Source organism: Oryctolagus cuniculus, chromosome 6 (assembly GCF_964237555.1).
Source record: "Oryctolagus cuniculus chromosome 6, mOryCun1.1, whole genome shotgun sequence".
In the NCBI taxonomy this organism is placed as follows: domain Eukaryota; kingdom Metazoa; phylum Chordata; class Mammalia; order Lagomorpha; family Leporidae; genus Oryctolagus; species Oryctolagus cuniculus.
The window spans coordinates 81,293,581-81,317,267 of record NC_091437.1 but is presented as its reverse complement, the minus strand read 5'-3'; the positions used below and the strand labels follow the sequence as shown (position 1 = coordinate 81,317,267).

General features: G+C 42.4%; 1 protein-coding gene, 1 long non-coding RNA gene and 1 other non-coding gene across 3 annotated transcripts in view; all 3 read left to right on the top strand.

Annotated features, from left to right (window-relative positions):
• Nucleotides 1–881: 881 nt before the first annotated feature.
• On the top strand, nt 882–2,418 carry RPS20 (ribosomal protein S20). Its single transcript, NM_001253734.1, is given in 4 exon segments — nt 882–1,056; nt 1,278–1,377; nt 1,779–1,852; nt 2,195–2,418. Coding segments are annotated over 4 exon segments (360 nt in total). The 5' UTR covers nt 882–1,053; the 3' UTR covers nt 2,378–2,418.
• On the top strand, nt 1,646–1,711 carry LOC127490883 (small nucleolar RNA U54). Its single transcript, XR_007919272.1, has one exon. It is a non-coding gene; the product is annotated as a small nucleolar RNA U54 (small nucleolar RNA).
• Nucleotides 2,419–5,165: 2,747 nt separating the features above from the next.
• LOC138850253 (uncharacterized) overlaps nt 5,166–23,687 on the top strand; it is a 34,828-nt gene continuing 16,306 nt past the window's right edge. Inside the window, exon 1 of the long non-coding RNA XR_011389996.1 lies at nt 5,166–5,266. This is a non-coding gene — a long non-coding RNA (uncharacterized lncRNA). The remainder of the gene's footprint in view (nt 5,267–23,687) is intronic.

Below are 23,687 nucleotides of genomic sequence, written 5' to 3'. Positions count from 1 at the left end.
AAGAGAGAGTAGATAACATTAAGAACTGGGCACCGGAGCCGCCACTGGTGCTGTGGTGTAATAGGTTAAGCCTCTGCCTGCAGCTGGCTATCCATATGGGTACAGGTTCGTGCCCCAGGTGCTCCTCTTCCGATCCAGCTCTCTGCTATAACCTGGGAAAGCAGTGGAAGATGGCCCAAGTGCTGCACCTGCGTGGGAGACCCAGAAGTAGCTCCTGGCTCCTGGCTATGTATCAGCTCAGCGGCCATAAAGTCTTAAAAAAAAAAAAAAAAAATCCCAGGCGCCCATCCGGGCCCCCGGCTGCACCTCCAGGTCCAACAGACTCCAGCCCTGGACAGTGCGCAGCCTGGCATTGCCACCTTCCTTTTCTCTGAGGGAGAAGAAGCCAAGTTCAGGGGCTTCCCTGAAACATCTACATGCTTCTGCTGGTCCAGGAAGACATACGTTGAAATATTACAAAAGAACATTTCTGCCTTTGAAAAATAACTGTCTTCTACTATTAAACGTTATATGTCCAGCTGATCAAAAACATTTCGCCCAAGGCCCATGTTGGTTAAACAGAAATGTTATCCCCTTGCTCAGAGATCAACGAGCGATTTGGTCCGTATGGGAGGCAAAATTTGCACAACCACAGAGCTTGTCTACACTTTGCCACAAGGTGAATCAGACAGGAGTTTCTCAGATTTCACTGTCCTCTGTCATCTCTGAGTGTCCGGGCTGCCAACCTGGCGGGGACCCCACCACGCGGGGCACTGACTCCGCCTCACCGATAGGGGGCGCGCGCAGCTGCACCTTTCCCGCCAACTCCATGTGGGTGCTCCAGCGCGGTCCCTCGCGGCCGCCTCCAGAGCCCGCGAGAAAGTTCCTCTTCCGGGGTATGTGGGACCCGGATGCGGTGGTGCTATATAAGCGCCACTCAGGCCTCACGTCCTTCTTTCTGAAGACGACGCGGTAGCCTTAGGTGCGGAGCGTGTTTGCGCCCGCTCCTGCTCCTGACTCACCGCTGTTCGCTCTCGCCGAGGAACAAGTCGGTCAGGAAGCCGTGCCGCAGCCATGGTGAGACGAGCGGCGGCGCCACGCGGCTCGAGACGCCGGCGGGACTCGGGCCCGGATCGCGTGCTCCGCTGGGGTGGAGGGAGGCGGTGAGGACTAGCTTATTTATGCAGTCCGATGGTTCCAGCGAGGGTGGGCGGACCCGGGGAGCTTCTGGGTGAAGCTTTTTTCCAGAAGTGCGGGGCGGCTTCTGACGTACGTACTTCCTCACTGTGTGCTGACAGGCTTTTAAAGACACCGGAAAGACACCCGTGGAACCAGAGGTGGCCATTCACCGAATTAGGATCACCCTGACCAGTCGCAACGTCAAGTCCCTGGAGAAGGGTCAGTGCAAAAAAGGGGGGGGGGGGGTTGATCCGGTAATACGCAAAATTGACTCGAAGCAGCAAAGTTGCAAGTGGCTGAGCTTAGCCTAAGAATGTTCTGGTTATTGACACCGTGCGTTTTTAAAAGAAAACGTTTTATTTCAGAATAGTTGTCGAAATACAGCATTAAGTTAATGAAATAGTTATGCAGCTCCCGTATGTTGCAAAATAGCACGTTTGTCCCGATGAATGTGGGGCATCCACGCTTCGGCACTGTAACCGGAAGCTGGCGATGAGGAGATACAACTGTGTTGAATTATGGTGATAACTTAATACGCTATTCTGAGCCAGCTGAAACGGGAGTTGTTCGGCTGACTTCAAGTGTTGGGAGTGAACTGAAAGGTGTTTTTTTTCTTGTAGTGTGTGCTGACTTGATCAGAGGAGCAAAGGAGAAGAATCTGAAAGTGAAAGGACCTGTTCGGATGCCTACCAAGGTAAAATGAATCCAAAGGACACTCTTTAAGAGCTGCTTCTCATCTTTGCATGATTTCTGACCTCTTGCCCTTTAAGGGATTTGGCTGCCAAATGCTGATAGTACAATCAAAAACTGTTGGAAGTAACCGATGTTCAGCAGTGGCTGTTGAGGGAGCTGTTTTCCTTGTGTGTGTAACAGCTAGAGGCTTTGTCCCAAGGTGCTGTCTTGGCTGGGTGAGGTTAGACATGGTCGTTTGAATTGATGGTGTCTGAACACCTGTTAATACAGAGCATTTTCCAAAGGAATACTCCAAAGTAATTGTCTTGCACGTGTTCTCAACGTTTGGTTTCCTCTGTTGCAGACACTGCGAATCACTACAAGAAAAACCCCTTGTGGTGAAGGTTCTAAGACATGGGACCGCTTCCAGATGCGAATCCATAAACGGCTCATTGACTTGCACAGCCCTTCTGAGATTGTGAAACAGATCACTTCCATCAGCATTGAGCCGGGAGTGGAAGTTGAAGTCACCATTGCAGATGCCTAAGCCAACCGACTGTTTTAATAAATTGACTACCACTTGTTAAATTTTGTGGACTTTTATTTAGGATCCTGGCATTAAGGGATATAAGCAAATGTGCTATGAAATTTATGCTGCTTTTAAAGTGAAATGATTGATGGATACTCTACAGTGGGCCATTCTAATGTTTCCTAGAGGCAGCTAAACCAGCTTGTTTACCTTTGACTTTATTTCAGTCATTTGAAAAAAAATCAACTGGATAGTACGTAGACATTACCATTGGTGAGTTGGTGCAGTGTGACAATGTGTAGTTGTGGCTGCATGTTGAAACCTTGCTGAAAAAATGTCCTAATGTCTGAGGTCCTGCCAAAGAAGATAAGATTTGTTACAAAGTGCTCTAGGAGGTCTTGTCAGAGGTTTCTGGAATGATAGAGCGAGGACTTGTCTTTTTTTTTTTTTTTTTTTTTTTTTAAGAGATTTATGTTTACTTGAAAGTTACACAGAGAGGTCTTCCATCCACTGTTCACTCCCCGGATGATTACAACTGTTGGAGCTGTGCCAGTCAGGAGCCACGAGCTTCCAGGTCTCCCATGCAGGTGCAGGGGCCATTGGACTTGGGCCATCTTGTACTTTCTCAGGCCATAGCAGAGAGCTGTATCAGGAGAGGAGCAGCCAGGATTCGAGCCAGCACCAATATGGGATGCTGGCACCGCAGGTGGCGGCTTTTAACCCACTATGCCACTGTACCGGGAGTCCTGTCTTTCAAAATTGGAGTGCTCCCATCTTGATCCTTTATTGTCCAAAGTGTCTCCAGCATCCAGGGCTAGGCTGAGCCCAGGAACTCAATCCTGGTTTCCCACCAGGGTTTCTGGAGTCAGAAGCCAGTCAAGCCCAGGCACTGTTGAATGCAGGTATTCCGTCATAACCCCTAGGTTAAATGGCCACTGCATGCTGGGAGTGTTTGGGATTGTCACTCAATGTCAGATTCTAAAGAGGTGATAGGAAGGTAATGCCACCTTTATCTGGGATTTATCTGGGTAGGGTTTGCTCTGTATACTCCTTAGATCTCTAAGGTGTGTCAGACTTAATTTGGCCAAACCTATATTGGCACAATGGTAAGCATGGTTTGCTAGGCTTCTGCACTGCATTTTTACATTAATGTGAAAATGATAGGGATCCCATTCTAGTGCAGATCCAGAAGATGGCTCTCAATGTTTCTTTAAGCAAGTAACATTTTGGCATGAGTATCCTTTATGTATTTCTATTAGTTTTCTTGAGGGGAAGTTTTTTTGAGGTTAACTCAGTGGTTTAAACTGAATTAACAAGTTAATAAAACTTGGAACAGTGAAAACTTTGGGTCATAAATCCCGAGGAGATAAAGGCCAGTGTGGTGGAGCAAGTAAAGTAGCCACTTGTTAGGCTGACTACTTGGAGAGGTGGCCCCGCTAGCTTCCTGCTAATGCGCACGAGAAGGCAGCAGATAATGGTTCCAAGTACTTGGGCAGACAAGTACTTGACAAGTTTTGGGATTGATCAGACCTAACTGTAGGGGCTGTTTGGGAAGTACATCAGTGAGTGACTTTCAAATCTATATGTGTATATATTTAAAGATTATAGATAAGGCAGAGAGGTCTTCCATCTGCTGGTAAACTCCCCACATGGCTGCAGTGGCCAGAGCTGCACCCATGCAAAATCAAAAGCCTGGAGCTTCTGGGTCTCAAGTGGGTGCAGGGGCCCAAGAGCTTGGGCCATCTGCTTTCCCAGGCCCATAGCAGAGAGTTGGATTGGAAGAGGAGCAGCCAGAACTCAAACCAGTGTCCGTATGGGATGCTAGCACTATTAGGCAGTGACCTTATCCAGCACACCACAATGCCAGCCCCAGCCCTCAATTTTTAAAAAAAGATTTACACATGGGCCAGCCGGTGCTGTGGGGCAGCAGGTAAAAACAGCTGACTGCAGTGCCAGCATCCCGTATGGGCACCATTTCAGGTGACTGCTACACTTCCTATCCAGTTCTGTGACCTGAGAAAGCAGCGGAGTATGGCCCAAGAGCTTGGGCACCTGCACCAACGTGGGGGACCTGGAAGAAGCTCCTGACTTCGGATCAGCGCGGCTCTGGCTGTTGCAGCCAACTGGGGAGTGAACCAGTGGACAGGAGACCTCTCTGCTTCTCTCTGTAACTGACTTTCAAATAAATTTAAAAAAAAATTTATACAAATGGGTCTAAGTTCCTGAGGCCTGCAGTGACCTATTCCTGTTTAATAGTGAGGCTGGTCTCCTTTGTTTAACTCATCCAGAATTTGTGAAAGAGTTTTCATTAGTCAAATGTCAGGACCCACTTGGCCGATCTGTCCTTTAACAACTCTTAAGTGTTCTTTAAACTAGAGAGTGCATTACCTAAGGAGGGATCTTTAGAAGGTTTGCAGGAAATGTGCATTGTGGAAAAGTAAGCATGAGTTTCAAAAGTTATTGTACCAAAATAAATTCTACTTTTCCATGAGCTTTTTGATGTGCTGCTGTAGACTACCTACAAGGTTATTTTAATTAATGATCAATTAGAAGTCTTTGGAACACTTTGTATCCTGAGAGCTGATCTTGGTTTCTTGGAAACAAAGCCACTTTTTTTTTTTTTTTAAAGACTTTATTTGTTTGAAAGGCAGAGTTACACAGAGAGAGCTCTTCTGTCCGCTGGTGTTCACTCCACAAATGGTCACAGCACCTGGAGATAGATGGGCAGATCCGAAGCCAGGAGCCTGGAGCCTCTTCCAGGTCTCTCACAGGGGCCCAACCACTTACACCATCTTCTACTTCGTTTCCCAGGTCACAGAGAGCTGGATTGGAAGAGGAGTAGCTGGGACTGCAGGAGGTGGCTTTACTCACTATGCCAACAAAACCGCTTCTGACCATAAAACATATGTGAGAAATCTGCGTTAGTAAGCTAAAAAAATAGCTTGATAATTTTAATGTATTTATGAATTTTAGCAGTTGAATGCACAAATGTAGTTGAGCGAGTTAGATTTAAACTGTAGTACCTTGAGAGTCTAATGCAACACTTAAAATTTGGGGAATTGCTGTTATCTTAAATTCCGCAAACTTGGAGGCATGGGTGTGATGCAGCTGATTAGGCCACTTGCTTGGGACACGCACATCACATTCTGTTGTGCTGGTTCAAGTCCTGACTCCTCTGCTTCAGATAGAGCTTCCTGCTAAGGCATCTTGGGAGGCATCACATGATAGAACCTGGGCTGTTGCCATCCGTATGGGAGATCCAAGTAGAGTTTTGGGGTTCTAGCTGTTGGATCCATTTGGGGAAGATGCTCTCTAACAAGACCTCTGCAATACTGGAAGTACAGCTAGGTTAGTGATAAAGAAGCCAATGATCCTGACTGCTGTTACAAAGCTCTTCATTATAAAATAATGAGTTTTTTTTTTAATATATGGAATGGATTTTACTGTACTTCTGATAGGAATATAAATGAGCACAGTCATTTAAAAGTTCCTTCAGTGGAAGTTAAAAGAGAGTGGAAGGTGGAATACCTCTAATCCTTACTTCTTTGCGCAGAGCTCAGCTTCTGTTTTAGAAATGTGCCCTAGCAACCATGGAGGAAACAGACACCTCTGAGTGTTCACTGCTGGATCAGATTTCTTCATCTGACATCCCTAGAGTGCCTGTGTGTGTTTTGTGGGTGTAAAATGAACACACAAGAGGATGAAGAAGTGGGAATCCCTGGCTGTGCAACCACCTCATTCCAGGTGTAGTGCCTGGATATGAGGGCATGGTAGTTACTGAACAGCTTCGAGCCTCAGTTCCTAGGTGCCAAGCAGAGATACTAATAATTGTCTGTCTCAAATGTGTATATAGGTGTCTCCTTGTCTCTGGGAGAGGTTTTCCAACCAAACCAAGATTTGCTAAGGCTATAGGTTTCTTGCACTGGATGTTGATTTCTACGGAACATGGTGCATTAGCTGGCTGATGGCATTGATTGGAGTAAGCTGTGAGGACACTGAGTATATTTGAATCCCCAGGGGCATGGTTTTTCTAATTACATCCTCCAAAAGGGACCAGCAGGTCTAACTGTATGCTAGAGAACCTGGCAAAGGCAAAGTTTTCTCTTGAAAAGTAAGCAGAGCTACATCTATCCTAATTTCCTTCATCCTAGGCATATTTTGTTTTCATACTGAATTAGATTCATAATTAGAGAATTGAATCTTATACATCTTGATTTGTAAACTGCTATTTTCATTTTATGTATTTTGGTTATCTTTTTTCATTAAGTTTAAAACAACTCACCCAAAATAGTATTAATATTCTCTAGCTCTTTTAATGTACATATAAATGTTTATAATATATAGTCAATACTTCTTAGTTATATAAAAATTTTTTTTTAAGTCATCACTTGGGACACCTGCATCCTATATCTGAGTGCCTGAGTTTGAGTCTTGGCTCTGTTTCTGATCCAGCTTCCTGCTAATACACTTCCTGGGAAGTAGCAGGTGATTACTCTAGTGATTGGGTCCATGATGCCCCTGTGGGAGACTCAGCTATATTTATAGGATATATTACTGGAAGGAGCATTTCTAAGTTGTGATTGCATTGTAAATATGTTCATATAGTGGCTGATATTAAAAAATAGAGAGTTGTTTATTCAAGAACATTTTAAAGTACAATGTGCACATGTATGAATATTTTTCTAGGGTATTTTAAAGAAAGAATTAAATGTTCACTAATACTTCAGGCATGGAAAGCCAAGACACTCTGGGGAAAAAAAAAAAAAAACCTAAATGAAAGATTTCCACGAGTGAGATCCCAGTGGAAAGAATGGGTCATCAAAGAAGGAGGTACCTTTCTCTGAAGGGAGGAGAGAACTTCCACTTTGACCATGGCCTTGTCTAAATATGATCAGAGTCAGTGAACTCAGGGGGCTTCCATAGCCTTGGCAGCTCATGACAAGAGCCTAGTGTGATTACTGAGGCCATAAACAAGAGTGTCAATTTGTTAAGTCAACAACAGGAGTCACTGTGCACTTACTCCTCATGTAGGATCTTTGTCCTTAGTGTGCTGTACATTGAGATTTAATGCTATAACTAGTACTCAAACAGTATTTTTCACTTTATGTTTCTGTGTGGGAGCAAACTGTTGAAATCTTTACTTAGTGTATGCTAAACTGATCTTCTGTATATAAAGAGAATTGAAAAAAAAAGTCACTAATACAACATGGGAATTCTAAATTTCAGGAAACACCACTAAACTGATGCCCTCAACTGACTGTTCTGATTTATATTCCTGCTACTAGTGGGCATGTAGTGACATCAGTTTGATATACAAGACATACCCCATTATTTCAGCCCTGACCTGTATTTATTTATTCCTCTTTCTGGGGCTCCTTTTGATTGTATGATCTCCTAAACTTACTGAATGCCCCTCACCTTTCTTTTATGCATTCTCTTAGTCTTCTCTATGATATATCCTGGGAAATGTCCTTGACTTTCTCATCCACTTTAAAAAAAAAAAAAGATTTATTTATTTATTTGCAAGTCAGAGTTACACAGAGAGAAGAGAGGCAGAGAGAGAGAGAGAGAGAGGGGTCTTCCATCCAATGGTTCACTCCCCAATCTGCCACAACGGCCAGAACTGTGCCGATCCGAAGCCAGGAGCCAGGAACCTCTCCAGACCTCCCACGCAGGTGCAAGGTCCCAAGGACGTGGGCCATCCTGTACTGCTTCCCCAGGTCATAGCAGAGAGCTGGATTAGAAGTGGAGCAGCCAGGACTCAAACCAGCACCCATGTGGGATGCCCACGCTTTAGGCCAGGACGTTAACCCGCTGCGCCACAGTGCCGGTCCCTCTCATCCATGTCTAAGTCATTTATTTTTCATGTTGATCATCTTACTGGATATTTAAAAAACTCCCTTATGATGGAAAATTTCAAACACAGAAATAAGAGAGACTGGCATAATGAACCCACTCGGCTTTGAGGATTGGTGGTGCTGGTCTTAATTCATGTATGGCTCCACTCCCTCAACCAACCTTCAGATTATTTTGAAGCAAATTCTAGACCTTGTATTTTACTCATACTTTTTTTTTTGTGTGTGTGTGTGTGTGTGTGTGTGTGTGTGTCTAAATCTGAGAGAAACAATTTGGGGTAGGTGTTGTGGTGCAGCTGGTTAAGCTGCATGGGAAGCCCACATCCCATATCAGAGAGCAGGTTCAAAGTCCAGGCTCCTCTGTTTGCTGTCCAGCTTCCTGCTAATGCACCTGAGAAGACAGCAAATGGCCCAAGGACTTAGATTACTGCCTCCCTCATGAGAGATTTGGATGGAGTTCCAGGCTCCTGGCTTTGGGCTGGTCCAGCCCTGGCTGTTGTGGGCATTTAGGGAGTGAACCAGCAGATGAAGATTGATCTCTTCTCTGTGTCACTGCTTTCAAATAAATACATCTGTTAAAGAAATAAACAGTTAAGTTGTAGTAAGTATATTCATATTGCTGTTCCAGTTTCTCCATTTCCTTATCAACACTTATTTTCAACCTCTTTTTTTTTTTTTAGCAGCCATCCTAATTGATACAAGGTGATATCTCACTGTGGTTTTGATTTACATTTCTCTAATAATTAGTGAAATTGAGCATCTTTTTGCATGTTTGATGCTATTTCTATATCATCTTTGGAGAAACGTTTATTCAAGTCCTTTACTCATTTTTTTAAAAAAAGATTTATTTATTTATTTATTTGAAAGAGTTACAGAGAGAAGAAGAGGCAGAGAGAGAGAGAGAGAGAGAGAGAGAGAGAGTGTCAAACTCCCCAATTGGCCGGAACAGCCAGAGCTGTGCTAATCCAAAGCCAGGAGCTTCCTCTGGGTCTCCCACGCAGGTGAAGGGGCCCAAGCACTTGGGCCATCTTCTGCTTTCACCAGCCACAGCAGAGAGCTGAATTGGAAGTGGAGCAGCCAGGACTAGAACTGGTGCCCATGTGGGATGTCAGCACTGCAGACAGCGGCTTTACCTGGTACGCCACAGTGCCGGCCCCTTTACTCATTTTTTTTTTTTTTTTAACATGCAGAGTGGATAGTGAGAGAGACAGACAGAAAGGTCTTCCTTTTTGCCGTTGGTTCACCCTCCAGTGACCATCATGGCTGGCGTGCTGCGGCCGGCGCACCACGCTGATCCGAAGGCAGGAGCCAGGTACTTCTCCTGTTCTCCCATGCGGGTGCAGGGCCCAAGCACTTGGGCCATCCTCCACTGCTTTTCTGGGCCACAGCAGAGAGCTGGACAGGAAGAGGAGCAACCGGGAAAGAACCCGGCGCCCCGACCGGGACTAGAACCCGGTGTCGCCGCTAGGTGGAGGATTAGCCTATTGAGCCGCAGCGCCGGCCCCCTTTACTCATTTTTAAGTTGAGTTGTTTCCATTGCTGTTGCATTTTATGAGTTTCTTATATATTTTGGATATTAATCCTTTATCAGATGTATGATTTACAAGTATTCTCTCCCATTCTATAGGTTGCCTTTTTATTCTTTTGATTGTTTCCTTCAATACACAGAAAATTTTTTTAAAGTTTGATTAGTTCTATTTGTCATTTTTGCTTTTGTTGTCTATGCTTTTGGTGCCATATCCATATCCAAATTTAATTCCATGAAGGTTTTCTCCTATATTTTCTCCTAGGAATTTTATAGTTTTAGGTCTTAGATCTTTAATCCAGTTTGCATTAATTTTCATATATGGTAAAAGGTAAGAGTAATGTATGTGTGTTGTAATGTTTATATGTGGTGCAAGGGGCCCATTTGATTTTTTTGCATATGAATATCCAGTTTTCCCAAATTATATATTGGACAGATGGTCTTTTCCCAATTCAATGATCTGGACACCTGTGTTGAGTCTTTGGATACGTGAGGATTTGTTTCTGTGCTCTCTATTCTATCCCATTGGTCTATTTATCTGTCTTTTGCTGCTTTAACACTGCTTTGATAATTATGACTTTGTAATATGTCTTGAAATCACACAGTGTGAGTGTTCCAGCTCTGTTCTTTTTCAGAGTTGCTTTAGTCATTCAGGGTCCCTTGAGATCCCATATGAACTTTTCCTATTTCCACAAAAATTGTCGTTGAAATTCTGATGTGTATTATGTAGAATTTGTAGGTCACTTTAGGTGGTTATTGATAGGGTGACAATATTAACTCTTTCAATCCATTAACATGAAATATTTTTCCATTTATATCTCCCTTTTTTTTGGCTTAAATAAAGATATATTTATGTGAGAGGTAGAGTTACAGAGAGAGACAGGGAGACACAGAGAAAGGTCTTCCATCCACCGGTTCACTCCTCAAATGGCCGTAACAGCTGGAGTTGGGCCCATCCAAAGCCAGGAGCTTCTTCCAGGTCTCTCATGTGGGTGCAGGGCCTAAGCTCTTGAGCCATCTTCCACTGCTTTCCCAGATCATAGCAGACAGCTGAATTGGAAGAGGAGCAGCCAGGCCATGAACCGGCACCCATATAAAGTCCCAGCACTGCAGGCAAAGGCTTAGCCTACTACACCACAGCACTAGCCCTTCTTTTTATTTCTTTTAGCCATGTTTTATAGTATTTTGTGCCTTGTTAAGTTTATTCCTAAGTATTTTATTCTTTTTGGTACAATCATAAATTTTATTTTTCTTTTAGTTTCTTTTTTTAAACAATTTTTGAAAATTTATTCAAAAGACAGAGTGACAGAGAGATATCCTCCAACTGCTGGTCTACTTCCCAAATGGCTAAAATGACCAGGGCAAGGCCAGTTCAAAGCCAGGAGCCAGAAACTGCATCTGGTTCTCACACCTGGTGACAGGGGCCCGGGTACTTGGGCAATCATCCACTGCCTTCCCAGGCACATTAGCAGGCAGCTGGATAAAAGCTGAGCAGCCAGGACTCAAACTGGCCCTCTGGTATGGGAGACCAGCATCACGAGAAGCCTGCCGCACCACAGCACTGGCCTTTACTGTTTGTCTTTCTATCCATTAAAATGGGATTTCTTCCATACTTAATGTATACTAAGCTGATCTTCTGTATATTAAGATGATCGAAAATGAATCTTGATGTGAATGGAAGGGGAGAGGGAGTGGGAAAGGGGAGGGTTGTGGGTGGGAGGGACGGTATGGGGGGAAAGCCATTGTAATCCATAAGTCGTACTTTGGAAATTTATATGCATTAAATAAAAGTTTAAAAAAAAATGGGATTTCTGTTTTTGTTCATGCCTTTTAATGAAGTTTAATTTTCTCCATATGGTTGTTATGCATACATAAATTTTTCCAGGTACTTTATTTCTGTTGTTTAAATAGTTTTTTTTTTTTAAAGATTTATTTATTTTATTTGAAGGTCAGAGTTACACAGAGAGAGAAGGAGAGGCAGAAAGAGAGGTTTTCCATCTGCTGGTTCTCTCCCCAGTTGGCCACAACGGCTGGAGCTGTGCCGATCAGGAGCCAGGAGCTTCTTCCGGGTCTCTCTCGTGGGTGCAGAGGCCCAAGGACTTGGGCCATCTTCCACTGCTTTCCCAGGCCATAACAGAGAGCTAGATCGGAAGCAGAGCAGCCAGGACTCAAACTGGCACCCACATGCAATGCCAGCACTGCAGGCGGTGGCTTAACCCATTACGACACAGCACCAGCATAAATTTTAAAGATTTATTGATTTATTTGACAGGCAGAACAACACAGAGAGAGAAATCTTCCACCTGCTGGTTCACTCCTAAATGGCCACAACAGCTGGGGCTGGGCCAGGATGAAACCAGGAACCAGGAATTCCACCTGGGTCTCCCATTTGGGTGTCAGGGGCCCAAATAATCGGGCCATCTGCTGCTGCTTTCTCAGGTGGATTATCAAGGAGCTCGACCAGAAGCAGAGCAGCTAGGATTGGTAACTGGTGCTTTAATATGGAATGGCAACGTTGCAAGCAGCAGCTTAATGTGCTATACCAAAATACCAACCCTTAGTTTCTATTTCATATTATTATTTTCAGTATATAGAAATGTACTTAATATTTGTATTAATTTTGTATGCTTTAACTTTATTGAATTGGTTAATTCTAACTTTTTTTGTGTGATATCCTTAGAGTTCTCTACATATTATATCTTGTCGTCTGTGAACTGAGATCATTTTATTCCATTTTTTTTCAGTTCAGATTTCTTTTTTCCTTGTGTAATCATTGTGGCTGGGATTTCCAGTACTCCGTTAAGTAGAAGTTACAAGGTAGGAGTGAGGTGGTGTTATGGCACAGCAGGTTACTTAGTTATTTTTCTCTTTTAGCTCATTGAGTTGATCTATGATGGTTATTTTTAATTCTTTACCAGGTAATTCATAGGTCTGCATTTATTTAGGGTTGGGGTATAGAGTTTTTGTTTTGTTTTGTTTTTAAGGCTTATTTATTTATTTGAAAGGCAGAGTTACAGACAGCAGAGAGAAAGAAAGGTCTTCCATCTGCTGGTTCACTCCCCAAATGACTGCAATGGCCAAAGCTGGGTCTATCCAAAGCTGGGAGCCAGGAGATTCTTCCAGATCTCCCATGCAGGTGCTTGGAGCCAAGGATTTGGGCCATCTTCCACTGCTTTCCCATAATAGAGAACTGTATTGGAAGAGGAGCAGCCGGGACTCAAATCGGCGCCCATATGGGATTCTGACACTGCAGGCAGCAGTTTTACCCACTAAGCCACAGAACTGGCCAAGATTTATTTTGTTCATTTTATTCGGCCATGTTCCCTTCCTTCTTTGTATGCCATGTAATCTTTTTTTGGGATCTGGGCATTTGAAATAACAGCCATATCTTCCAATATGTATGGATTAGCTTCATCAGTGGGTATTAGTAAAGATTCTGTTGGACTCACTCCAACCTTTTCTGGGGAGGTATCTTTGGGCTTGTGTGCATAATTTCTCAGTTAAAGGGGCTTCCTCTTATTTTCTCAGGACTCCGTAATCTCTTGCTCCCTCTGGTGTCTATATTCAACACTGCAGTCTACACTCACCTGTGTTCTCAGTGGTTCCAGACCTGGTCTCCAAACTATGCACCTGTCCCCTCAGTCAGGCGAGACAGAAACCCATCCCTGGGGCAGCCTTCCAGCAGGCTATAATGTGTGCTCTTGTTCCACTCTTCTTCTCTTTCTCTCCTAAGGGAAAAACCAGGAATTAAGAGTTTTCTTCCCATCTCTCTGTGCTTGTGGAGTAAGAAGAAGGGTTAGGTTGAGCAGAATTCAGGACACTTTCCTCCCACTCTGGTGCAATTCTCCTTGGCTTTGTGCTTACTTGGATGCTGCAACCTCTTTACAGGTTTCTGGGGTTCTCACAAAGGCAAGTTCACCCATATACTCTTGTTAATTTGATGTCTCCATGGGCAAAAAAGGGCCTGAGTCTTTCAATTCTGCCACTTTGCAGATGTCATTCTAAGAACTCTTTTAAAAGGCATAACCAAATAGCATCATCACATCCAAAAAGAACATCCTCTTAATTTCATTAAATGAACATTAGTGTTCCAATTTCTTTGAATGTTCTTACTGTTTGTATCTTGGAAACAGGATCATATTGTCTAATGTGTTTCTTAAATTTCTTCTAAAATAGTAGTTGCCCTTCCTTCTAATAAAGCATCTGAGAACAGCTGACCCTCACTTTGCACAGTGGCATGAGACCCAAGAAAATGACCATGAAAGTGAAAAGCACACAAAAGGATCTTAATGGGGAAAATCATGGTTATCCCATGACTTGTAAACTTTTGTTAAAACATTAAAAAGTCTCTTATTGTGGGTTATAGATATGAAGAGAAATGACAAATAATGCAAGAGTAAAACTAATATTTAGTACACTGTCATCTAAAACATTAATAACACTGAGAATTCTATTTCTTAAAAAAACTCATCAATCATAGTTTGAGAAGTGCTCACTTTCTTTTTATCATCATATAAGAATGTTTTCCTATGCCTAGATGAATTGTCATTGTTGAATCAGGTCCAACATTTTATCCTCTATACTCTCAATGTCATGAAATATTTCTAGATTTTCATCAATATAAAGTCTGTTGATGGCATCATTTAGCTGCAACATCTTCATCTTCATCAGAACTGCTCTCATCTCTGAGTATCCATAGGGATTGGTTCCAGAGTCCTCTGTGGACACCAAAACCTGTGAATACTTAAGTCCCTTACATAAAATGGTGTCATGTTCATGTATGATCTATGCACATCTTCCTAAATACTATTTTATTTCATTTATTTATTAGAGAGCTGGAGAGAGAGAGAGAGAGAGCTCCTATCTGCTGCTTCATTCCTCAGAAGCCTGCAATGCCTGTGGTGGGGCTGGGCCAGGACAAAAGCTGGGAACCAGGATGTCAACTTAGATCTCCCATGTGGGTGGCAGGAACCTAATTACTTGAACAATCACTATGCTCCTAGGATTTGCATTAGCTAGAAACTGGAATCAGAAGCCAGAGCCAGGAGTCAAACGTAGGTACTCACGTGAAACACAGGTTTCCTAACTGGCATCTTAACTACTAGACCAATGTCTTCTCCTCCCAGGTGCTTAAATCACCTCTAGATTATTTATAATACTGAATACAAAGTAAGTGCTATGTTAGTAGTTGTTATACTGTGTTGTCTAGGGAATATTGACATGAAAAAGGCCATATATGTACATGTTCAGTACATACATCATTTTTCTTCAAATATTCTGATTTTCATTTGGTTGAATCCATAAATGTGAACCCTTGGGTATTTAAGGCCAACTATACCTTCCTCATTCATGTAAGTTTGCCTCCACTAACTTCCTCTGACTTTAAATCTGGAGTCTCTCAAATGTTGGCAAGGCCAACATGCCCATGATCAATTATTTCATCTATAACTTCATTTATGTTTGGTTTAAATTCTACTTCCAGAATTGTCACAATCATTTTCATCCTCATTGGCCAATTCCCTGTTATTACTATCCATTTCTGTCGAATGTCATATGCGTTTATCCCTGGGAGACAAGGTGTCCACACAGTCACACACTTTGCTGTCTTTTGTTGTCTCCATGAGAACTGAATAACAGATGTGCAATGAGACTTTGAAAGACGTGACATAGGTAATCACTGATCATTATGTGTCTGTTATTTACTTAGCGATTTGTGGATGGAAGAACTGTCAGTGTTGTTTATCTGATAGACAATTAGTTGCAATTAACATGCCATGATAGCTGATATTTGAAGGATTTCATTGCAGGACTGGTGTTCTTTTTATTTATTTTTTTAGCTACTGATGCCCTTCAGTTATCCTCAGCCAAGAATTCTTTTTGTTTCTTTTCAGTAGAGCAAAGATGTCTATTTGAAAGAGTTACAGAGAGAGAGAGAGAGAGAGAGAGAGAGAGAGAGAGAGAGAGATCGTCCACCTGCTGGTCCACTCCACAGATGGCTGCAATGCCCAGGGTTGGGCCAGGCTGAAGCCAGGAGCCAGGAGCTTCATGTGGGTCTCTCACAGGGGTTCTGGGGCCCAAACACTTGGGCCATCCTCTGTTACCCTTTCCAGGCCATCAGCAGGAAGGTGGATCACAAGTCGAGCAGCCAGGACACAAACTGGCTCCCATATGGGATGCTGGCATAGCAGGTGGTGGCTTAACCTGCTCTGCCACAGTGCCAGCTCTCAGGACTGGTATTGTTTACTTCAACTGCCATAGCTGATATTCATACTTATCAGAACTTTGAAAGCAAGGGCTGGGTATTTTAGGACTATCTCTGATTCTTAATGGTAATTGTCTATTTTGTTTTTTCTCTTTGAAGCTACTATTTTCCATATATATCTGGGAATTTCTCAATTCTCTTCTTTAGAATTAGGAATGGAAATTAAGATTTTCTGGGTACTGGTCCAACTTTACCTTCTTATGTAGATGTACCTGCTTCTTATATATGCCCTTATTTTGCCTTAGAAAGATTTGCGTGAAAACCAGCTACTATTCCGGGGATCCCTCACAATGCACATCATGAAACTGGAGAGAAACAATCCTCACAATTGAGACCTTTGTTTTTCCCAGGGAATATTCAATGTGGGAAGCTTCCCTTTACCCTTGTTGAGGGTAGGGCTTGTAGGACAGGCTGATTAGCATTCTTCTTTCATTAATGCACTGCTGAGTTTTAAAGCAAACCCCTTGTTTTTAGCTTCCTCTAAATTCCTATCCTATGTACCAGACCCCCACCCCTGCCAAGATCCCAGAGCACCCCCCAAACCCTACCTCATCAGCATCTTCTGGGTCATGGCCTTTTTCATTCTGTTTCTTTCTTTTTTTTTTTTTTAAGATTTATTTATTTATTTATTCGAAAGAGTTACACAGAGAGAGGAGAGGCAGAGAGAGGGAGAGACAGTGGTCTTCCATCAGATGGTTCACTCCCCAGATGGCTGCAATGGCCGGAGCTGCACTGATCCGAATCCTGGAGTCAAGAGCTTCTTCCAGGTCTCCCATGCAGTGCAGGGGCCCAAGGACTTGGGCCATCCTCCACTGCTATCCCAGGCCACAACAAAGAGCTAGATCAGAAGAGGAGCAGCCGGGACTAGAACCGGCACCCATATGGGATGCTAGTACTTCAGGCCAGGGCATTAACCCATTACGCCACAGCGCCAACCCCTTCATTCTGTTTCCTCTTTGTTTAGGCCTCCACTTATTTCCTGAATTCCAGAAAGTTCTGGAATTCAGAAGTCTGTTTCTGTTCTCTCTCTTTTGTTATTGATTTATTTCTTAGTTTTTCTCTGCAATAATTTCAGTGAGGTCCCTAGGCAGAGAGAAAGCAATGTCTTTGCTCTGACTGCAGGATGCTTCTCATAGGAAGACAGGTAGAGAGTAAAACAGTGTGTGAGGATCGAGGCTCCTGAGCCTGACCTTGTGATAGACCATCTACCCAAACTTGACTCTGCCGTATGCTACTTACACTCTTGTGTCTCACTTTTCATACCTATAAAATGAGAACAAAGCCTTATGGAATTGCTCCAGTAGTAAAAGAGTTAACCTTTTTAAAGTACATAGGACAATGTTTGGCATAGAATCAGAGCTGTATAATATAAAAATGAATGAATTTCAGGAAATGAAATACACCTGAAAATGCAACCTATTGAATTTCTTGTCTCACTTATTTCTGGTACAATGTTCCATGAATTCAAGAAGATTAAAAAATTTATTCTGCTTGGAAATTAACCCAGGTTTAGGGATGACTACTTTTGCAGTTAGGTAGGTAGTTAATAAAAATAAACTTGTAAGTGGATTTGAATGACTGTGTGAATCCCTGCAAGACTTGGTGGCAACTCAGTAGCACTAACATGATGTCACTGTAGCATCCGGCTTAGAGAAGCAAGAGAGACAACCTAGCAAAGGATATACCCAGTGAAGCAGATTCCAAACATCTGTTTCCTTTTATTTTTATTAATGATTGCTTACTCACAGTATTTCTGCCAAAGCTTGAGGAAGTAACAACTCTGTCTATTTGAAACACAACAAAAAAGCTGTAATAAAATATTTAGCAAAAGATATAGTTCCAACAAAACTGCAATTAAAAATGTTGACATTGTTTTCATATGAACTGTTTGTCAAGCGTTTTAAAATCATGTATCTTTCATTATTTTTTCCCTTAAGACTTAGCACATTGTACATTATCAAGTTACCAGTATTTTCATTTCCAAAAGAATCAATACTAGGAGCTTGAATCTTTCAAATATCATTAAGGTTTTTTTCTTAAAGAAAATAAGGGGGAGTTATGGGCAACACTGTGGCATAGTGGATGTCGTAGCAGGTAAAGCAGCCACCTTGCTGTGCCAGCATTCCATATGGGAACTGGTTCAGAGTCCCTACTGTTCCACTTCCCATCCAGCTCTTTGCTATGGCCTGGGAAAATCCTTGGGCCCCTGCACCCATGTGGGAGACCAGGAAGAATCTCCTGGTTTAGGATCAATGCAGCTCTGCCTGTTGTAGCCATCTGGGAAGTGAACCAGCAGACACAAGATATTTTCTCTCTCTCTGACCCTGCCTCTGCCTCTCTGTAACTCTGCCGGCCTTTCAAATAAATAAATAAAATAATACTTTAAAAAATCAAGGAAAGAGAAATAAATAAAAACAGGGGAGCGTGGTTGATTGTAATTCAGTCAATTTTTAGCACAATACTAGACTTTAATGTTGAAAAGCATGTGTTCCTTAGACTTTTTCAAAATGTTTTCTCTTAAAACAATTATCAAACTTACACAAAAGCTACAAGGACACAAGAACATTTTTCTCAACCTTTAGCCATCAAAAAATTTGTGGAAAATATATATTATGAAAAAATGCATGAGTTTAAAAAATTTTTGGCACTGAGGTAAACTTACCTTTTAATTCCATTTTTACATAAACTTTCTGAAGTCCCCACCTGTAAGTTGCCAGTGTGATGCTCCATCAGCCTCAAACACTTTAATGTGTGGTTGTGCATTGCTTATAGATAAGGTAAGTTCTTAGAAAAGTGTCCTTAGTCAATGTTGGTGCTATGTGAACGTCATAGAGAGCACTTACACAAAGCTAGAAGGTATAGGTCCATCACTCTGCATAACCTCTTGATGCAATAGAGAGATGCAGTGAATAGGAGATGTGTAAGGCTACTACCCATGTAACACTGCATACTCTTTAAAAAAAAAAAGATTTATTTATTTATTTTGAAAGGCAGAGCTACAGAGAGGCAGAGGCAGAGAGAGAGAGAGGTCTTCCATCTGCTGGTTCACTCCCCAGATGGCCTCAATGGCCAGAACTGTGCCGATCCAAAACCAGGAGCTAGGAGCTTCTTCCACATAGGGATGTGGATGCAGGGGCCCAAGGACTTAGGCCTTCCTCTGCTGCTTTTTCAGGTCACAGCAGAGAGCTGGATCGGAAGTGGAGCAGCCAGAACCTGAACTGGCGCCCATGTGGGATGCCAGCACTGCAGGTGGTGGCTTTACCCACTATGCCACAGCACCAGCCCCTGCATACTTCTTACAGTCCATTTTTTAAAAGAAAAAGCCTATTCTAAAATAACAATAGGAAGTATAGTATAGTGAACACATAGACCAGTAATAGTCATTTATTATCATTATCAAATACTATGGATTCTACATCATTGTGTGTGCTATACTTTTTATATTACATATTGATAATCAATATTTGTATTTAAACACACCTTCTTTACAACAGCATTACCACAAAGATTTGAATGATGCGTTGTGCTATGATATGATGATAGTTATAATGTAACCAGGTGGTAAGGATTTTTCAGTTCCATTATAATCTTACAGACTAAGTATTGTATATATGGTCTGTCATTGGCTGAGCTGTTGTTAGGCAGCACACGATGGTATGTCCACACAAAAATACATTGTCTAACTCAAACGTAATACTACCAAAAGATCTAGAAATATTAATGATGATGCGTTATTACAATTTAATCTTAAGAGCTCATTTAAGTTCTACCAATTGTCCTTATTTTGCCCTTTAGCATTGTAAACAGAGAGATGATAACTCTAAGGAAGAATCAAATGGAATTGCTGAAAGTCTCATCACAGTAATATATAAATAAAGACTATCATTGATGGTCACCAGCACAGTAGACACAGCTGAGGAAAGAATCAGCGAACTTGAAGGTAGATCAGTAGAAACTTTTCAAACTGAAGTGCCAAGAGAAAAAAAAAGCATGAAATAAAAGGGCCAGATATGTATAGAACAATTGATAGAATGTATCACATTTGTATAATTGGAATGCAAGAAAGAAATAACGGAACAGAAGAAAAATAGGAAGTAATAATTTCTGAGAATTTTCCAAAATTAATGAGATACCAAACCACAAATCTAAGGATCTCAGAGTAAATATCAAGATATCTACAGCTATACTTATTCTATATTAATATACTTATGTCATTATCATATTTAATTTCAGAAAATTAAAACTGAAAGAAGATGGGGGCAGGGCTGTTGGGGTGGAGGAACATCTTACCAAACTCCTCAGATTTTGTCCTTTTTTTTTTTTTTTTTTAAATCTTTTGCCCCTACAAAGACTTTTTTTTTTCTTTGACAGGCAGAGTGGATAGAGAGAGAGACAGAGAGAAAGGTCTTCCTTTTGCCGTTGGTTCACCCTCCAATGGCCGCCACGGCTGGCGCACCGCGCTGATCCGAAGGCAGGAGCCAGGTGCTTCTCCTAGTCTCTCATGGGGTACAGGGCCCAAGAACTTGGGCCATCCTCCACTGCACTCCCAGGCCACAGCAGAGAGCTAGCCTGGAAGAGGGGCAACCTGGAAAGAATCCGGCGCCCCGACCAGGACTAGAACCCGGTGTGCCAGCGCCGCTAGGTGGAGGATTAGCCTATTGAGCTGCGGCGCCGGCCTAGATTTTGTCTTTATATTTCTGCTTTATTTTTGAAGGATAACTTTATGTAGAATTCTATGTTGGAAATTTCCTCTTTCAATGTTTGAAAGATTTCACTGCACTCTTCTTGCCTGCCTTGCTCTGTGGAAAAGCCAACTGTAATTCTCAACCTCACTCCTTTATAAATACATAAAGACTAAAAGCATGGAGAAAAATAATATGCTGCTTAAACTATTTTAAAAGTCTGAAATGGCTGTATTGATTTTAGAGAAATTGTAACTACTTTAAGACAGGATGAATGTTCATAAACTATTGTGTAAGTATTATGATGTGGTGGGGTTTCTGTAATTCTATGTATGACTCAGCTTTTTGTTACTACAACTAAATGCCTGAATTAGGGTACTTATGAGGGAGGAAAGCTTATTTTGGGTTATGGTTTTAGAAGTTCACAGTCCAAAAATCAGGTGGGCTCTACTAGTTTGGCTATCTGGTGAGATTACAGGGTGACTTTAGCAGAGTATGTTCAGAGGAAGGATCACACAGTGAGCCAGGAAGCAGAGAGAGGTTAGGCCAAACTCTGCTTATGTAACCAACCCTCTTATAAGAATACCATCTGAGGGCACGCATCCAGTCACCTAAGGACCTCCCACTAGGCTTGCCTCCTAAACACCATAACTGGATCAGTCTCCACCCTCAAGTCACTAACCCCTAATATTAACCCACTGACCATTAACACAAGACTTGGGGGACCCAGCCTTTAACACGTGGGACTTTGGGGGATGCACAAACTAATAATAATAAAGCCATAGAATTCTTTGTAATATTTTTAATCCTTTGTAAGTCAGTGATGCTCTCTACCAGCATAAAGAAATAGGTTAGAACAAATGATGTGTTTCTGTTGAGCATTTAGTTACGATAGGTTCCTTGTGTTAAAAAAAAAAGTGTCAAAGGTGACAATAGAGAAGTTGCATGCACTTTCCTAAAACTATTGGGGTCTGAAGGAATGAGAACGATGGTATCCAAATAGGTGGACGACCTGCTGGGATGGATGGCAAATGTGTTTGCTTTCACAATGAAATAGTTGGTGAAAACAATCCCATCTTACCACTTGGGTTAGCAATGATTCAAATATAGAAACCAAGCAGAGTTCAGCAGTCTTTTTTTCTCGTGGTACATTACTTAGCTAAATGTTGAGGGAAATTTTCTCCTGAAACTCAAAGATTTCCCAATCCTTTACAGAAAGTCTGTATCCTATGGAGGTGACCACAAGTGATCAGGGCATCATTTGTACATTCCAGTGAAATGAAAGAAGCTGAACTTGTTTTACATAGCAGGTGGTAGTAACTAAGGTTATTCCATGTACAAGAACACTGACATTTGTGATTAATTATAATTACATTTAAATAAATAGTATTAATGGATGGGCTGACTGCATATTCCTTTTCATGTATGAATTCCATTCCTTCACGAATGAATGCCTTTAACTTTCCTGAATATCTCTTTCCTTGGCTTACTGTGACTATGCCTTTTGTGATTCTGGGGTGGACATTCTTTTTTCCATGATGATCCAGAAAAAAGTTCCATCTTCCCTAGTTTGATTTTAATATTCTGTGCTTTGTTAGTCAGTCCTATAGAACTGATTTGGCTAAAGCATAGTAGGGCACTCCCTCTATGACTTGATTGCCTTTGCTAACTTACCTGTTCTCATCCCCTTTTAACTCTTCTATTTTTAATTTTTTAAAAACCTTTCACAGGCACTGACACTGTGGTGTGGTGGTAAAGCCACTGCCTGCAGTGCCAGCATCCCATATGGGTGCCAGTTCAAGTCCCAGCTGCTGCACTTCTGATCCAGCTCTCTGCTATGGCCTGGGAAAACAGTAGAAGATGGCCCAAGTCTTTGGGCCCCTGCACTCACATGGGAAACCCAGAAGAAGCTCCTGGCTCCGGGCTTCGGATTAGCCCAGCTCTAGCCATTGGGGCCATTTGGGAGTGAACCAGCAGATGGAAGACCTCTCTTTCCCTCTCTCTCTCTGCCTCTGCCTCTCTGTAACTCTTCCTTTCAAATAAATAAATAAATATTTTTTTTAAAAGAAAAAGTTCCCAGGGCAGGCATTTAGCTTAGTTGCTAAAACATCCATGGCTCACATTGGTGTGCCTAGGTTTGATTCCTGGTTCTCGCTCCTGACTCCAGCTTCCTGTCAGTGCAGCCCTGGAGAGACAGTGGTGATGGCTCAAGTAATGGGGTTCCTGCACCCATGTGGGAGACCTTTACTGAATTCCTGGCTCCTGGCTTTGGCCCGTAGGTGTTGCAGGCATTGGGGAGTGAACCAGGAGGTGGAAGCGGTCTCACTCCCTCTTAAATTAAAATAAATAAAGCTTTTTAAAGCCCCTTTTCTTTTCACTCTTGTGTCAGCTATTGCTTCCTCCAAAAAAAAAGTTTATTGTCTGTTTTCTCTATTTGATGAGTACATGGATACAAATCACTTTACACAGTAGGTGACATAGAATGTGAGTGGACAAGAAGTTGATTTTTAGGAATTTCCCTCAGGGAGATGAAAAGCAAAGAGCCAAACTTCTTGCTTTCTGTTCTCTATTGACTCATGGAGGAAGATTCAGTTCTAAGATTGAACCATCAGGTTTTGCAGGGGCCCTTTCTCGATGCCATGGTGTGGTTCCTGCACCCTGTTGGGCTGCACCCAACTCAGTCCAGAGCCAGTTAGCTCATTGGCAGAGGCCAGGGCGGGAGCCCTGCCTGTGGGACCTCTCCCTGGCTGTGGCTGGCTTCTGACCTCTCAGTGGTCTCCTGCAGGCGACTTCATTCTCTTCTTTTCTGCCTCCTCAGCACCACCTCGCAAACTTAGACCTGCAGTGAATTTTCTTCCCATTCACTTTTTCCAGGGTAAATCTTTTATAAAGTACTTTGAGAGCAACTGAAATGGACATGGGATTTGGGGAAAGAAAACAAACCAATTTGTGTGCCAGGGTTTTCTTCCTGCTCCAATCCGACATGCACTGCACCCAGCCTTAC